The 16,501-nt window shown below is 39.1% G+C and overlaps 2 protein-coding genes across 8 annotated transcripts; one reads left to right on the forward strand and one right to left on the reverse strand.

Annotated features, from left to right (window-relative positions):
- Window positions 1-33: 33 nt before the first annotated feature.
- LOC124182062 (glycine-rich protein DOT1-like) lies at window positions 34-12,270 on the reverse strand. 5 transcript variants are annotated; one of them, XR_006870678.1, is made up of 11 exons: window positions 12,119-12,270; window positions 11,751-11,861; window positions 11,484-11,630; window positions 9,458-9,682; window positions 9,178-9,375; window positions 8,875-9,067; window positions 8,543-8,657; window positions 7,819-7,968; window positions 7,077-7,118; window positions 315-499; window positions 34-90 (listed from the first exon to the last, which is right to left on the reverse strand). XR_006870678.1 is itself a non-coding variant. In XM_046568852.1 (10 exons), the coding sequence occupies exons 2-10, from the start codon at window positions 11,846-11,848 to the stop codon at window positions 6,384-6,386; spliced, it is 1,215 nt and encodes a 404-aa protein (XP_046424808.1). In that variant the 5' UTR covers window positions 11,849-11,861; window positions 12,119-12,270; the 3' UTR covers window positions 5,264-6,383. The 5 variants fall into 5 exon arrangements, 3 of the variants coding, with proteins under 3 accessions (XP_046424808.1, XP_046424809.1, XP_046424810.1); XR_006870679.1 differs by lacking the exon at window positions 7,819-7,968; XM_046568852.1 differs by lacking the exons at window positions 34-90; window positions 315-499 and adding an exon at window positions 5,264-6,430.
- A 136-nt stretch (window positions 12,271-12,406) lies between these two features.
- On the forward strand, window positions 12,407-16,418 carry LOC124182061 (RCC1 and BTB domain-containing protein 1-like). Of its 3 annotated transcripts, none has more exons than XM_046568849.1 (11): window positions 12,407-12,579; window positions 12,810-13,088; window positions 13,516-13,718; window positions 13,816-13,974; window positions 14,092-14,353; window positions 14,418-14,545; window positions 14,643-14,912; window positions 14,987-15,111; window positions 15,204-15,301; window positions 15,395-15,525; window positions 15,606-16,418. In XM_046568849.1, the coding sequence occupies exons 2-11, from the start codon at window positions 13,001-13,003 to the stop codon at window positions 15,744-15,746; spliced, it is 1,605 nt and encodes a 534-aa protein (XP_046424805.1). In that variant the 5' UTR covers window positions 12,407-12,579; window positions 12,810-13,000; the 3' UTR covers window positions 15,747-16,418. The 3 variants fall into 3 exon arrangements, with proteins under 3 accessions (XP_046424805.1, XP_046424806.1, XP_046424807.1); XM_046568850.1 differs by having other exon boundaries at window positions 15,589-15,706; XM_046568851.1 differs by lacking the exon at window positions 12,810-13,088.
- The last annotated feature ends 83 nt before the right edge of the window (window positions 16,419-16,501 follow it).

Genomic DNA, 16,501 nt, shown 5'->3' on the forward strand with positions numbered 1-16,501 from the left:
TATGGTATACATATATAGGTAAAAGGTACGTACATTTCGAGGAGCTTCGAGTAGCCTCGCCTATGTAAACCGATTCCGCACTCCTCCGAACTGCGATGAAAAAAGGTCTAATAATCAGACGTACGTGTTAAACCGGCATAAACACCGGAGAGGGTACTCAGATCTTTGAACTGGTTTTCTTTCTCTTTATCCTTACGAAAGACCATAGAAAACCCTTAATTTCCTGACAATTCCTTGCTCCCCAAATTGGTCTGACAGCTACCCCAGACATACCCTGGTTAAATAAAACCATTTCTGACTGAGGAAAAACTCACGGAACGACGAGCGGTGCTTCCGGTAATTTTGGGCCGGTTAGCGTCAGGCCCCGGTCACCCTGTGTCAAGTATGGCGTTCGCCGGTTTGTCAGGGATCCTCACCGCCCTCGACGAGTGGCTCGACTTCGTCTACGACCAGAGGAAGAACCCGATTAGTGATCGTTATCCTCTTCTTTGGTTCCACCCTATATTGAGGGAGATAAAGAGAGAAAAAGAAATAAAGAAAAGGCGTTAAGGTCGTGAAATTTGGTGGGGCAACACGAGATACGTCACGGCATAGCGTGTGTGGAAGGTACAAAAACGGTATTTTGTACTGCGGTCGTTGGCCTATATTAAGGTGTCGACATAATCAATGCGGATATCTAATAAACCGCGCGTCTTTGTTTGGCCACCCCGTTTGTGATTTTATTTTTCTTTGTCTTGTTTTCTTTTTGTGATATCATGTAGAGCAGTTTTTCCTGCACGACTTCTGACCCTTAGAGCTACGTAGCTCAATGCCCCGAAATTTGCTTACGGAAAAGCTCGGATTTGAAAAACTACCACTCCTGGGGCTAGTAAGGCATTAAAAATTCAAAAGTTATTGAGAATCCGCTGTACATTGCTTCACACACATACTTGCCCGCTGCAGTTATCCTGCAGCTTTTTTTTAGGTACATAATAAGCTACTATAAGTTAGTCCACTGTGTGATAAGTATAAGATACAAACGTTTCTTTTGGAACGAAGAAAAAAAAATGACAAAGATAAAATAAATAAAGTATGTTTATACACCTGCCATGCGATTCCGAGAATATATTTTTTCTTCACGTCATATTCAATCGATTAGGCTATACTTGTACTTCCTGTACAGTTTTGCGTCTATATTTATTATCGTATCCTATGCCTATATTTTTTCACTTTCAATTTTACTTTTTTCCTTGGTATACGCACAACGTGCATACACAATAAGCATAAATGGCGGTTATGCATATTTTTCATTTATTCATTTTATATATATTCTTTTTCTACGACGAATCGACACAATGACATAGACCATCGCGTGTGCTTTTGATCAATCACGAGGTACGGACTCGTGGCTTTCAGTGAAATTACAGGATGTGTATACGATTACAGAACCACAGAAAGAAAATTTAAAAAAAAAAAAACGTCGTAATAGTAACAGGCTAGCGTTCAAAGAAAACACATGGACGCCATTGGCCTTTTTTCGACTATACGCAATAAAGGTAATTATACGAACGAACGACTAAATGAACGATAAGTGAATAAATTTATAGGTATATTATTTGGTTGTTTTTACTCACCTGAGCTTTGGCTGATTGTGAGTGAGGTAAGAGGTAAGGTAGAAACTCGAGGCATTTGACTTATAAGTATATCGATCGCAGCCAGAAATTTATGCCAGTACATACAACGTGTGTCTCGCAAATAAGCCTCGGCCCTTTTCTGCTTTCGCTTTTCAATCGCACTTGGTCGTGCTCAATTATTACACTTCTTTACTTTCGCCTTGTTTCGATTTTTGCACGTTAGTTTGAGGATTTCTTTCTTTATTTATTTTTTTGCCTGCGTAGAGAAATTCTACAAATAAAACAAATCGGCCCTCAATCCCTCATCATATTTCAATATCGTGCGCCGTAAGTGCTCCCGATGTTGCAGCTCGAGCATCATTTGTATTGCCTTCTTTTTCATCCAACCAAATACGAAAGTAATCAAATAATTGTTAAAATTCATGTCTGCGTGATATAAATGAATAGTAAAAAGTATTATATTTTTGGCGTCGAACAGATAGTAATCGACGCAATTATTTGGGCATCTCTACGAGGCATTAATTCGTTTGCCGGATTATAATTTTCCCTGAACAACAACAACAACAGGAGAAACAGCTTATTGGAAGTTGAAAAATATAATTCAGAATGGCCACGAAAAGTGGTGAAGATATTTTTCGGTCACTTTCTGCGGCTTTCATATTCTTCTGTCAAGATATATACAGACTGATATGTGTAGCTAATATCCTGCCTTTTCAAGGTATTCTCGTGGCCGTATTTACTATACTGTTTAGTTCCGTTTGAAGGAAAAAAAATAATATGTCATGTGTTCTGATTATTCCAATGATTGGCCACGATAACAGGCTTCACAGTGTTCAAGACAGGTAATTTTAGAGGAAATAAGGAAAAACTTTATGAAAATAAGGGGGTATTACGGTGCCGATATTTTTTCATAGTACTGACCAAATACAGAAAAATTAGATACACGCTAGAGTGTCCGTTATTTTGGTCGTTTTGAATTTATTTTCGATTGCACGACGAAAATATCTTTATGTTATAGAAAAAAAGAAATTTCCTATGTATATAAAAATTTTAGTATAATGTTAACACGTGCCGGGGGGACGATTACAATTTTGAATGTAAATTACATAGATATTTTTGAAGTTTTTCACAAACTAAAATCAACTGAAAAAATCAATTTGATGCTTGAGAATAATTTTTATATTTCTAACTAAATGTGGGAACAAAATAATTTGGGATTAGCACACGTATCCAGTAGATAACGATACTCAATCAAACCATAAAAATTATGGTTTTGTGAAACATAAGTTCTTTTTTTTCCTCCCCATGTTAAATTCGAAGTATAAACATTGTTCTCAAGCATCAAATTGATATTTTCAGTTTATTTTAGTTTATTTGAGGGAAAAAAAAGCGACTGGCTTGCAAAAATATGGGGGTTTCAGGGGATAATTGACTGTAGTTAAGGATACATTTAGGGGAAACCTTCAGTTTTAGAGTGCATAAAGGGGAAAAAATAGGGTAGATTAGGGAAATAGGGGACCTACTGTGTAGCCTGCAATGAGAATTGCAGATTTCAAATTCGCCGAAAAAATCATACCGAATACCCAGTGAGTTCAAAGTCGGGTGGTCATTCTGGCAATCTAACTTTCTTTAAAATTTGTACACAGTTTATTGCTTGTAATAAAAGTCCCAATGATAGTAAACAACGTTAACTATACCAACGTAATACACAGATTTCTTTTGCTGACAATGAAGGCACAGTGTCAGACCTCTTAATGGATTATTCTGTATTTGGTTTTTTTGACCTCATTATTTTAACTTTCCTTCACTCTTTCAGTTTCTCAGGTGGTTGATTATTGTATGCACACCTGTGAAATAAACTTAATTTTTGTCATCATATATATAATATATATATATATGTATATATAAACATTTTTTTCTTTTCAATTTGAAGATAGATTTTGAAATTTTCGTACTACGGTATACACATAGATGATAAAATGATAAAAAGATTGGAAAAAAAAAGAATCGCGATGTGATTGAACATGTTCATATTGTGAGAAAAAATTCTAGCCAGGGTGTCCGCTTAAATTTTTTTTGTTAGACCTTGATTCTTCCACACTTTCTGACCTCAAAATAAAAAAGCATCGTCTTCTTATCCTTCGTAGTGAAATAATTTGAAAATGGCGAGGTAAGACAATGCAACAATGCAAATTTGTTGAATTAAATAATGGTTGGTTTCTTAATTATTTTTTTTTTTTAGATTATATCGTAATTCGAGCCTTGAAATTAATGAATTAAGCTTCGTTGTAGTTTCGGCAGAGCGTAACCTTGTCGTATATTTTGCAATTTTGTAGTTCAGCGATTTCTAGAATTGCCTGACATTTTCTCCGCCTGTAGACACATCCCCTAACGTTTTCGAATTTCGCCAGTTGATTAATAAGATCAAGTGCAGGACACCCCGTTTTCTACCCTAATTCCCAAAATGAATTTAAAAAAAGTATGCGATAAGATCGTTACTATTTACGTCTCCAGATCAGTTTTTTTATTCTATTTTGTATTAAAAAAAAATAATAATATGAATGCTTTTTTTAATTCAATAGAAGGAAAATAAGGCAACTAAAGAATAAAAATGAGAAGCTTCTGTTTGAAAAATTCTGGTGAAATCGAATTGAAAGAAATTGTGAAACATTTTTTTTATTTAGAGTATAGAAAAGTTTTGTTTTTACCTGCGCACCCTTCTCTCCTACTCGAAGTGGTGTGATACTTGCATTTAGATACCTACGTCTTGTGAGATTTGTCATCTCTCATCTCTGTGGTGTGTATTTTCATTTCTTTTTTTTTTTTCTTTTCTTTTTTTGCCTTTCTTAGTCTCTTGTTTTTTGTTTGGTTTGTTTGCTCTACCTATTTGTCGCCAATGGCTGATTAGGACTACATGTAGAGTATTGGAATTTGCAGTCCCCCATTAATTGGTTGTGTGCTGGTATCCTAAGGCAGTTGCTGGTTATTTATTTTTGTATCCTTTATTTTTTGTTCAATCTCTCTCCTCGCGTTATCATTTTTGCGAACAGCAAAAATTGTATACGTATAGAAAATCAGGTAAGGTAACAATAAATATAAAAGAATATGATATGTTATTTTCCTTCATCATTTTTGTTCTTTTTTTTTTAGGATATTACTAAATTTTTGTTTTCTTCATATTTTCACGTTGACGTTCGCTATGTTGATTACAATATATATAATGTAATATATTGTAATCAATATATATAATAATTGTGTCTACACTGATATATATATGTATATATATATATACATTAATGAAAAAGAATTCAGGTAAAAAATGCGTATTAGAAAAATGAAGAAAACAATGATGTACGACATTTCATTCTGTACAAGATTATTTTTTAATGGTTATCGTGTAACCGATTAACCATTATTTTGATGACATTTTTTAAAAAATATATGTATATATAACTGTCATATTAAATCGTTATGCATATGGAATTATCCCTCCCTCATCAAGTAGTTTAAATACTTATTTAAATCCCTCTTGATTACTCGCCAAGAAATGCCATACTAAATATATAGCAGTATATATGTATAATGTATACATACATATAAAAAGAAAAAGATTAAGAAACCGAGTCAAACTAAAAGAAAAGAGAAACATGTCTTGACAAACGCATGTATTTCACCGATAACGTAGTCAGTTATCACAATTATCATTGTTATACTTTTCTTTAATTAATAAATTATCATGTAAGGTACATTTGAACGACTGAATTTACATAATAATGTGTTGAGTTCGGATATTAATATACAGTTGATATTTTGCGATTTTGTTTCTTTATCGTCTTTCTTTGCCTTTTGTATTCTTTGCTTCTTCTTGGTGTGATTGTTAATGTTTTCACTATGATAATAATTACTATGTAAGATGCCAGGGATTTCACTGGAAAACTCCCATTGCATCAGCGCGGATCCTTAATTATATAATTTTCTCGCAAACGCAGTTAATTTATTCATTTGCTTTTTCCTTGAATCGGCCTAATTAAATCTTCCTTCAATATTTTGGAATTTAGGTAATTCTATTAAAGTATATATGTAATGCATAGTTTACAACAACACATGTCAGAATTACCACACAACTTACTTAAGCCTAAAATGATGAGCAGAATAGACGACAAAATGAGAACATATCTCCGTCTCTGTGTATCAGTTATTTCTATGTGCTGTTCTATTATCTATTCCTATTTTCTCGCTGTCACCCTTTCTCTATTTCAATTTCTCTCCGCCAGTCAATGGTAAAAGTTTATCGTCGGTTTTGCATTAGTTTTTTTTCTGTGTATTATTTTTCTGGATACTGTGAATCCTGGTTGAGAATTCCTAGCACAAAATTATTTCTTGCACCAGTAACACCGTCGTTTTTCAAGAGTGCGATATACACCTGTGTTCCACCTATGCGTATACTATATGATTTCATAGGGTATGTCTCACAAGTAAATAATCATACGCATTGCATGCATAAAATATCGAGGAGACAGGGGGGAGAAGAACTGCTCATTTGCCAAATCCCACAATAGTCCTGATGCGTCGGAATGCAAAAACGTTTCGATTGTATAAAACCTATCACGATTGACAATTCCTTCGTTCTGTTTTTTATGTTAAAATAGAACAGATAAAAAAACAAAAAACAAGAATTTGTCGCACGCTTGAACAACAGACGGTTCAGATAATTTGGAAAAAAAAACTCATATCTAACATTTACACTTTAAATAGTTGAATTGGTAATAATTAATAGCGTCGCTGAGACTGGGCGTTTTGGTAACCAGCACTGCCACCTGCAAACAACCATACCTCCTCCGTTCAATCACTTTGGTAATTTCATTGAAATTTCTCTATTAAATATTATTTTTTAATTCAACTTACACACGAACGTGTTAATTTTATACCTTATTCACAGGTAGCGATATTATAATAATATAGTACATTAGTCTGTATGGGATATAGACGAGCATGTACACGACTACATGTTTTAATTGTGTCATCACTTAACGACAATTGTCTCCCCACAAGCAAATATTCTCTTCGTCTCGCTTTCAATCTCTGGGCTTTGTATTGATACAACGCTGCATTGTATCGACTACTACAGTTATAATAAATATTCGGTGTAAAGGTACCGTGATCAATGAAGATTAACTGCCTGACATTGCAAAGATTAACGGCTGCTTCCCCGTGTTGAATTATTTATGATTTTCGAGGAGCAGTTATGTTTGACAAATCGAGCCACCTTGCCACACAATGTTATTTTTCATTTACTCACTGCATTTCATAGTATTATATATGAGTAGAGTACGACTTGCAATGGTGATAACGCGTTGGCGAGTGCGCGCGCGAGTCTCGCTGTGTCGGTTTGACACACAAACATGATCATGATGGTCAATCTTACTATCTAGGGTGATATTTTAAATTGCAAGCGTTACTTACCATAGTCCTGTTTCCCATACCCGCCATCTTGACTCGGATAGTCTGTAAGCAGAAAGAAACGTTCACCTTCAGTATGTTGTAGTGTACAAATCATCGGCGTTTACCTCCGTGTCAGTCTGTCCGTCCATCCGTCTCTTGCAAAGGTTCAAAACAGGGCTGGGTAACGTTTAAAATGGTTATACTATGTTATACTGAACGTGGATTTAAAATGCCATATGCCAATCCTCTGTTGCTTTGCTGTTCAGTATTGAGAATTTTACATCGTTGAATGTCGAATTGTTTTTTGCACCCATCAAACATTTTACATTTCACACATAACGATAAAAACTAATTTCACTTATATATTTCAAATCCGTTAGAGGATTTTACCCAGCCCTGGGTTCAAAATATATTTGCGCAACCAAAGGGCTACGTCTAAGAAAACACGTTTACAATCGCGAATATGTTCAATGCCGTTGTAGTTGAGCTACAACGCATTCCAAGCAAGACAATTGGTTGGCCAAATAAATTTTAACACTTGACAAGTTTCGGCTCGAAAATGAATTGCACACATCTACAAGATTGAGATACACCGTAAAACACAAATAAATACGAATAATCCCCTAGTGTAAGCGACGGTTTCACAAAGTGAACGACACACTCAGCGAGTGAAGACTGGCGTATCTTGAAGCTATTGCGAATTGCTATCGGGTGGAAACGGGAAGATCAGGTCAATAACCGTAGGGAATACGAAATAACTAACCGTAGGACTGCGTAGAGTAGCCACCCCCGGTTGTTGCGGTGGTGGCGTTAGAGGATCGGTCATCATAGGGGTTGGCAGGGGCGTAACCGCCACCCCCAGCTGCCGCACCCGCTGCAGCCCCCTGCTGGTAACCGGCTGCGTACGGGTCACCTGGTATTATATTTCATTCAATGTTTAATTGTTGTACTTCCCTCAATCCGACAGTTTGTTATATTCTATTCGAATCCTGAGAAACTACCAAATACAGAAAACTTTGTCTTGGCGATGTATGGGTAAGATTTTGCTGCGACAAACCCTCGGACGTTGTCAGTCACGAGACTTTATTATTTTCCATCATCGAGGCTTGTGCGGGTGAGAAGAAACCAGTTTAGCCAGGATATTTAAAACACGCCCGAGAGCCAGAAAAACAACATCCGGTGGTATCCGGGCGTGATACACTCCATTTATTATTTTTTATTAATTTCTGTCATTCTCACGTACCAAATTATTTTTTACAATAATCAATACCAAAAATGTTTCGGCCGAATATATGGCAACTCTTATATGACCATGCGCGCACAGTACGTGTTATAAATATTACCAAATACGATAGAAATAGGAGGAAAGTCGGGACATGGACGGTAGGAATCGAGCCAACATTGCAAATTGTCAAATGTGATCAGTTGAAAAAATTATTAAGTAATACAGTTAAGGCTTTTTTGCTCTCACATATTGCTCTACTTACCCGGTGCGGATGCTTTTCCATAGCTATAGGGGTCGGACGAGTTGTAGGCAGCTGTAGGTGGTACGTTGGGTGCTCCGCCATACCTTCCGTCTGTTGGCGCTGGTGCTGCGTATCCCTTCAGAAAAGACAAATCAACGTACGCATGTACATGCACTTAAGTCTCATGTTATTTTGTCATTTTTTTTTAAACTAAAGAGACTTTGCTTCCAGCACTCGTAGAAACACGGAACATTCTATAACTGTGCGTTATCGTACAAGTTTTGGCAACCCTCCCTCCTTCGGAAATAACGCAATGGCAGGGAACGTGACGATTGAAACATGCAAAGACTTACGGTAGGTTGGGCGTAATCAGGTGCCTGCTGATAGCTCTCATAGCCAGAATAAGGCTGCGCATAGGGTCCCTGCTGTGCCGAGTATCCACCGTATCCTCCACCTCCTGGCTGTGGTTGTTGCTGTTGTTGTTGCGGCGGTAGCTGCTGCTGAGAGTAGCCATTGCCGGGTGGTCCACCACCGCCATAACCCTGGCTGTTTTGTTCCAGGCAAATGGGAAAAGAGAAGAATAAAACCCATCAAAGTTTGAACCAGCGAACAACAAGTTACCACAGCGTTTCAGCTCAGCAACAAAGGTTACTCACTTATTTGGTGGGGCAGAATAACCGTTTGAATTCTGCGAGGGTGCCTGATCGAACCTGGGCCTCTTTGCCGGACCACCAGCTCCCATTGGACCACCACCCCGCTTGATAGCACCTCCTCTGCCGCCAATGCCTCCTCTACCACCTCGATCTCCAAACCCACCTCTGCCGCCCGGACCACCTCTTGGGGGACCGCCACCACTGTGAAACAAGAGGAGTTTATATTGGCAAGCTAATTCATAGTGTCGACTTGAAATTCATTGTCGATAGACAAGAAACTCACCCACGGCCACCCCCCCTACCACCTCCTCGGTCCATACCGCCTCCACGTCCTCTGAAGCCTCCACCACCACCGCGCATGTCACCTCTACCAAAGTCGCCTCTGCCTCTCCCACCTCGGAAGCCGCCAACTCCACCGCCGCCTCGACCTCCTCTTGGAGGACCTGCCATTCCTGGTGGAGGAGGGCCACCTCCTGGACCCGCTACCATTCCCACATCTGGTGGACCTCTGCAGAAAATATAATGTAAGGATATTGAATCAGTCAACATCAAGTGGAATTTATGCCCATAGTTGGAAGACAAGTTGCATAAAGCCTTTGCACAAAAGTAATGATGTATATGATATGAATTGTAGACTAACATCAATAAGTAACACTTTTCCCGAACTGTTTAATAAACTTGTTTACATGAATGTATCAATTTATTTCAACAAGTTCATTAGGAGAACACGGAACAATAGTAAAAAGATCGGTTATCACGAACTTGTTGTATTTTTATACAGTTGTAACTAGTGCATTGGCATGCAAAGAATATGTTAAAAAGTTTAAGTCAAATTTCAAAAGCTGCCAACAACAGTTGATCATGAAAGATTAATCTGGAAACTACGCAACTATTATGGAATAATTTGGAACTTATTAGAATAGTTTGGAATATATTTAGTTGATAAAAAAACAGATTGTCAAGATCAACCATTTTCAGTCAGAAAATATATTGATGCTTTCCGGGATTCAGAAAGGTTCAAATCTAGCTGTCTTATTGTTCGTATTATACATCAACAATGTCAACAAACTCATTAGGTACTCTAATGCAATATTATTTGTTGACGATATATTAGTTTAAAAGAATTAAACATATTGATGAAGTTAACAAGTTACATGAAAATATTGGAGTCATCGCGAAATGGTGACTAAACAATGAAATGACCTTCAATCCAAAGAAATGTAAAACAGTAGCATACTCATTAAGTGAACTAGAATGTCATGAAATGCTTATTTATTTTCTAAAAAAAAAAATAAATAAACTGAGAAAGTAGAGGAAATTAAAGATCCAACGATTACATTTCAGTAATCTTGAATTGAAAAAATGTCACAAACGTCAGAAGTACTGTAAGGAAGAATTGAGATCTTTTGGGACTCAAGTGTCATAAATTAAAAAATTCAGAACCGTGGATGATTGTATATATTGGTTACGTAAAATCCATTTTGGTATTTGGAAGTTAAATATGATCATCCCGCCTATATTACAAAATGTATTTAAGATAAATCAAGTCCAACACTTGTCTTATAAAATAAATGAGTCAATGGATTTGTTTAAACCCGACTATTCTCTACATGCAACAAAACACAGAATACTCTAGAATTAGCAAGAAATTATAGTAAGCCATTATATTTGTACAGGGCGTTTAATAACATGATTGATTCTGTGAAGATCTTATGACAATTCGAGTTTTACATGCCATCAAGAAGATTTAGAAACAAAAAAAATAATAGTTTCCACAACATTGAATTCAAGTAAAATTAAAGCAGTCTTCTAGTTAAAGAACGGGTCTTATAACAAAATAAAATCTATAAAAAATTGATAATTTACAACTGATAGTACATTATTGAAAAATCAATTGTAAAAGTAAATATTTAAATATTAATTAAACCAAGACTGTTAAATTAGTTGATTACTTTTCATATTATTGATAAATGTCAATATACCAATACATATAATCAATTATAATTGGAATTGTGTATTTAAATCTGTTTTATAACTGTTTAAAATTTGTATCTTTTAATACGACGTAAGTTTGCAATTATGACTTGGGTCTAAACCAGTTTTTGGTGAAATAAAATAAAATAAAGAGATATGCTCCAACGCAGATCAATGCTCAGGAAACGATTATTAAAATAATGCTACAATTAATCGACCATTGAGAAGAATATCAATACTGCATGGCAAACTCTGGATTTTCAACATCTTGATTATCATTAGGTTTCCAAGTTTAAAAACCTTGTTAAAAAGAACAACCATGATCATGATCTTACCCTGGGGGAAAGTGTCCGCCACGTCCACCTCGACCAGGTGGCCCGCCTCTGCCTCTCATTCCAGGGGGTCCTCCTCGCATTCCTCCCGGTCCGCCAGGACCTCCCCCTCGGCCACCTCGCATCATGCCACCTCTAGGAGGTCCACCTCTGTTTGATATTGGACAGAAAAATCCATACTAAAGCTTGCACATGGCATAAAATGAAATAGAGCAAAGGGAGAAATGTATAGAGGTTGACGGAGTAATTAAGACAGTGAATGAATCTTACCGTCCTCTGTCGCCAAAGCCGCCGCGTCCCCTCATCGGCGGTCCGCCGGGTCCTCCACGACCGCGAAATCCTCCTCTGCCGGTTGGTGAGCCGTCCATTAAGCTCGGGATTCTGTCAAACAACAAAAAATGCTAATAACGGGAGTAAATCAGCAAGAAGTGACGCCGACGAGAGTTAAGGCGCGAATCAGTCCCGCGTTCCCGGTGTCACGCAATCCAGGGAAGAGACGCCATGGGATGCGCGAGGATCGTCGTTCACGCTCGGCGTGAAATTCACTAAAATAAAAGTTGTTCGAACCCGCGTCTCGTCCAGACGTGACACCGAGGGTGCGAGCTGTCAGGTGATAGGTGCTTTTTTGGGTAACTTACGTCTCTCCAGAAATTGTTGAAATACTCGCGACGTACCGACAAGAACAGGACAACGCGCGGAAAATGGACGCCGGAAGAAGATGGACGCTAGTTCCCGGCTAGGCCACTCGCAGCGCTACCGCTTCTCTTAGTGCTCAACCGTAAAGTGAACATTGCCTAAGATAGCGAACCATTGGTGTTGTCATGAACTATGGCGACAGTGCCCTACACTTACCGACTCACTTAACAGCTTAATTGTGTCGGTACGGATAAGATCTTTCTGTACCAAAACTCCCCGCACCGTCGCAATCTGCGATTCGGCGGGGTCACATATAAGCACAAGCAACTGACTTCGACACCTTGAACCAATGGGCCAACCGATAGTGCAACAAATAGAACAGCCCGACGAAGACCTCGCGGGTACTAGCGGGTGCGGTGAACTCTGCATGCCTTTGCACGTACACTGCTAGTACGACTGCTACGTACGTAAAGACATTTTTAGCGACCGATCTTGCCTATTGTTTGTCGCTGCGCGTCAATGAACGACCGTAGTCCCTATGGAACAAACGCACGTACTGTACGCACGCATGATCGTTTGACTTTTCTCGAGACGATCGAACGGAGCGGATGTCGAATAGCCGCAGTTTTCTTTCGTGCCGAATGAGAACCAGGGTCTTCTTATCATACCTCAAACTTTGTAATAAATTCACAGGACTCTTCCGGCGACGGGTGACGAGTGAAAGTTTAGTCCCAAGCATCTCTGTGACGTTTGCGCCGTAACCTCAAAACAGCTATGCGATCTAAAAGAACAATCGTCTGACACGTCAGCCGCGAGTTGTCGTCGAGGGTTTATCTGTTTCATACCAATAAGCTAGATAGGTAGGCCGTCGCCTATCTTCAAAGATGTCACGATTGGATCTAAAGAATTGGCCAATATTTAGTTTACTGGAACCGGAATTCGTAACCAAGATACACCTGATTGTCGTATACGGTAAGAAACAGTAAGAAACCCGCGGTAAGGTATAAAATTGAAGGGTCAAATCTCGTACGTTTTGTATACGCGTCTGCGGCAGATATGCGTGCACCCACACAGCCAGAACAATTGCTACTATAGCTTTTATTTTCTCATCTTTTGATGAAATGGTAACCGTCTAATAGTCGCTCTTCGAACGGTTCGAACGCGAGATTTACCTTTAAACAACGACAGTACAGTATAGTACAGCTGTATTCGTTCTCGTAACATTTCTACCATCGTACTTTTCCGTGACGAATCACAGTAGACAAAGAACTTCATCGTGACGCTTGTTGCCTACTGCCAGGCTGCACTCTTGCGATATATTGCGCCATCTGTTAAACGCGGGAATTTTCGAAACGAGGTAAGCTTATGACAATTTTAATTTACTCACATCCCTATTTAGGTAATCTGGGGAACGAGGCGTTGATCGTCACGAGGGATGACATGGTATACGCCCTTGGTAGCAATACGACCGGCTGCCTGGGTACTGGCGACTCCCACAGCACACTGCATCCAAGGAAGGTCGAAGCTCTTTGTGAGAAAGGGGTAAAGACCTTCGCTTACGGAAGCGGTCCGCACGTGTTGGCTCTCACCAATGCTGGGGAGGTAAAATCGTATTAGACACACCCGTTCACTGGCCAATATCTTACGGTAATTGTCACCAGAATAAAATCTGTCTTACATGATGGTACGTTTGTAACAGGTTTATTCCTGGGGGCACAACGGTTACTTTGAATTGGGAAATGGAACTTCCAACCAAGGCCTTACCCCAACGATCGTGAGTCTGCACCCTGGAGGAAAAATCGTAGTAGACGTTGCTTGCGGCAGCCACCACTCCTTGGCCCTGACCAATGAAGGAGAGGTATAATATATTAGTGTAATAGAGGAAGAGGGAATACCTAAAGTGAATGGTAGATGCAAAAATTGTAAGAAACCGTGTAACGATAAACTGATTGATGCCAGAATTAACATGTCGCAGGTGTATGCCTGGGGTCAGAATAACTGCGGGCAAGTTGGTAGCGGAATAAGTTCACACCAGGGAGCCCCACGCAAGGTCAACTCGGGTCTGACCGGAAAAAAGGTTGTGTCCATTGTCTGTGGCCAAACGTCAAGCATAGCCGTGACTGATGGTGGTGAGGTGTACGGGTGGGGTTACAACGGGGTCGGCCAACTCGGAATAGGAAATTACGTAAACCAGTTGAATCCGATCAAAGTCGCTGCCCTCGCCACGGTGGTTATCGGTAAATTTCTAGATGGGGGCTTTCTCTGCAGGGGTATTTGAAACTGTGAATTTAATCATTCTAGAAAAAGTCGCATGCGGTTACGCCCACACCCTTGCTCTGAGCGACGAAGGAACTCTGTACGTCTGGGGCGGTAACAGTTATGGTCAATTAGGACTCGGCAATAAGGCGAATGCCTCTAGTCCCGTCAAGGTGAAGTTAATAGGCAGATGAATAGGCAGGCACAAACGCAACTCGATATCACCCATTGTGACTGATAAATAATTTTCTCATTTTTTGCCATCTCAAGGTGACCATGGTAGAGATGGGGAGAGTATCAGACATAGCAGCCGTTCATTACAACCACATAAGCGTTGCAGTTGGCCAAGGAGGATGCGTCTACATGTGGGGGCAGTGTCGGGGCCAGAGTGTTACCTGGCCGACGCCAACGCGGCTGCTTCATCCTCATGACGCCCTCGCCTTTTATGCCAACCCAAGTGTCATGCACCGGCCGCTTCTTCTCCATGCCGAGGAAGAAACCGGGATACTCGACTGCCTAAGGCAAGCCTTTGACGACGCGGTACGTTGTTTGTCAGTATTGTCATTTGTTAGCGCAGTTCCGCAATGTATGATAACAAATTTCCGCGTTAATAGACGACGAGTGATCTAGTGATACAAGTTCAAGGAAAGGCAATTCACGTTCACAAATCGGTACTGAAGATCCGATGTCAACACTTCAGATCCATGTTCCAGGAACACTGGGCTGAGGACAGTCAAAAGTATGCAGGGCATTTTCTAGTCTTCTATTTACTGTTACTTTCGACATCTAATTATCGTCACTTAACTAAGTTTTCGTTAATGTACTTTTCAGCATTGTTCAGCTAGATCAATTCTCACATGCAGTCTATAAATCTTTTCTGAGGTACTTGTACACTGACGAGGTCGATCTACCCGCTGAGAACGCATTAGGTTCGCCAAATCTCTTTCATTACCATTATATTCATAGCAAAATCGTTGAAGTTGATCCATATTTCGAACTGTGATTGCTGATACGTTCCGTAGAACTTCTGGACTTGGCAAACGCGTACTGCGAGACTCAGCTGAAAAGACGCTGCGTTCAGATGATCAAGCGAGGTATTACCGTCGAAAACGCGGCTTTCCTTTACAGTACAGCAATCGAGTACAACGCGCAGGTGTGTTCAAAAGTTTCGTTTGCTCGATTTTAGTATTAAAAAACTACGATAACAGAATATTAGGAATGTGTCTCTTACAGGAACTAGAAGAATTTTGCTTCAAGTTCGCCCTTAACCACATGACGGCTGTGATACAAACTCAGAATTTCTCCAATCTCGACGAAACTACCTTGAAAACTTTTATACGCAAAGCTGCTCAAGCGGGAGCCTTCAAAACTTAAACGAAGGAACGATAATACAAAGTGGCTGTGCATTCCGTTAGACAGCGGCTGCTGCAAACTTTATCTTTCAAACCTAATCAAGTTGTAGATGAAAACGTTCTGCGTCAGAAAATTTACTTTAGCAATGATTCTAGCATTATAGACATCCGCGCAAATCTTTCCTTGAGTGCGTTGTCTGAGCAAAAGAATCCTGGATATGAATTATTGCCATTTGATTATGGGTAATGATATTTTTTATACAATGTATGTAGATAGGTAAGCCTACAGAGTCTTTGTTCGTTGCTGAACACGAGTGCGACAGACACAGCTATTTTACCTAGTGCCCGCATAAGCGGCACTCTCATTGTAGCATTGGCATTCAGCACCCAATAAATAACTCCGCGTAAAATAATGATTTTTTTATATCTTAGCGATTAGCATAAGAATGATGTTTTGGAGTATTGCATCGACCGTCATTCCAAACATTCCTTATATCAAGCATTTGCGATATTGATTAGAAAAAAAGTAAGTAAACACCCTGTGCAATACCCTTGGTATTTGTTAAATTATTAGCATACAACTACGTTCATCAGATCTAAGTTTTTATACTGCATTGTGCTTTATGTATTATATATAATTGTCTTATGTAAATATTTATACATACAGTATATGTGTGTAAATATTTGTACCAATACTATAGTATAATGCAATACATGCTTTTTTATATTTCAAAACTTTCTACGACATTTACTTTCCATAATTTACGAAGTATACCT

The sequence above is a fragment of the Neodiprion fabricii genome, chromosome 5 (genome assembly GCF_021155785.1).
Source record: "Neodiprion fabricii isolate iyNeoFabr1 chromosome 5, iyNeoFabr1.1, whole genome shotgun sequence".
NCBI lineage: Eukaryota > Metazoa > Arthropoda > Insecta > Hymenoptera > Diprionidae > Neodiprion > Neodiprion fabricii.

What these genes read in the sequence shown, in the direction of transcription:
- LOC124182061 (XM_046568849.1), top strand. Translation starts at nt 13,001, where the DNA reads ATGTCACGATTGGATCTAAAGAATTGGCCAATATTTAGTTTACTGGAA. An exon ending in CCCTGACCAATGAAGGAGAG is followed by an intron (nt 13,975 to 14,091) that starts GTATAATATATT and finishes AACATGTCGCAG; the next exon opens with GTGTATGCCTGGGGTCAGAA. An exon ending in CAATCGAGTACAACGCGCAG is followed by an intron (nt 15,526 to 15,605) that starts GTGTGTTCAAAA and finishes TGTCTCTTACAG; the next exon opens with GAACTAGAAGAATTTTGCTT.
- LOC124182062 (XM_046568852.1), bottom strand. Translation starts at nt 11,848, where the DNA reads ATGGACGGCTCACCAACCGGCAGAGGAGGATTTCGCGGTCGTGGAGGA. An exon ending in GGCGGACACTTTCCCCCAGG is followed by an intron (nt 9,683 to 11,483) that starts GTAAGATCATGA and finishes TATTTTCTGCAG; the next exon opens with AGGTCCACCAGATGTGGGAA. An exon ending in CTGATTACGCCCAACCTACC is followed by an intron (nt 8,658 to 8,874) that starts GTAAGTCTTTGC and finishes TCTTTTCTGAAG; the next exon opens with GGATACGCAGCACCAGCGCC.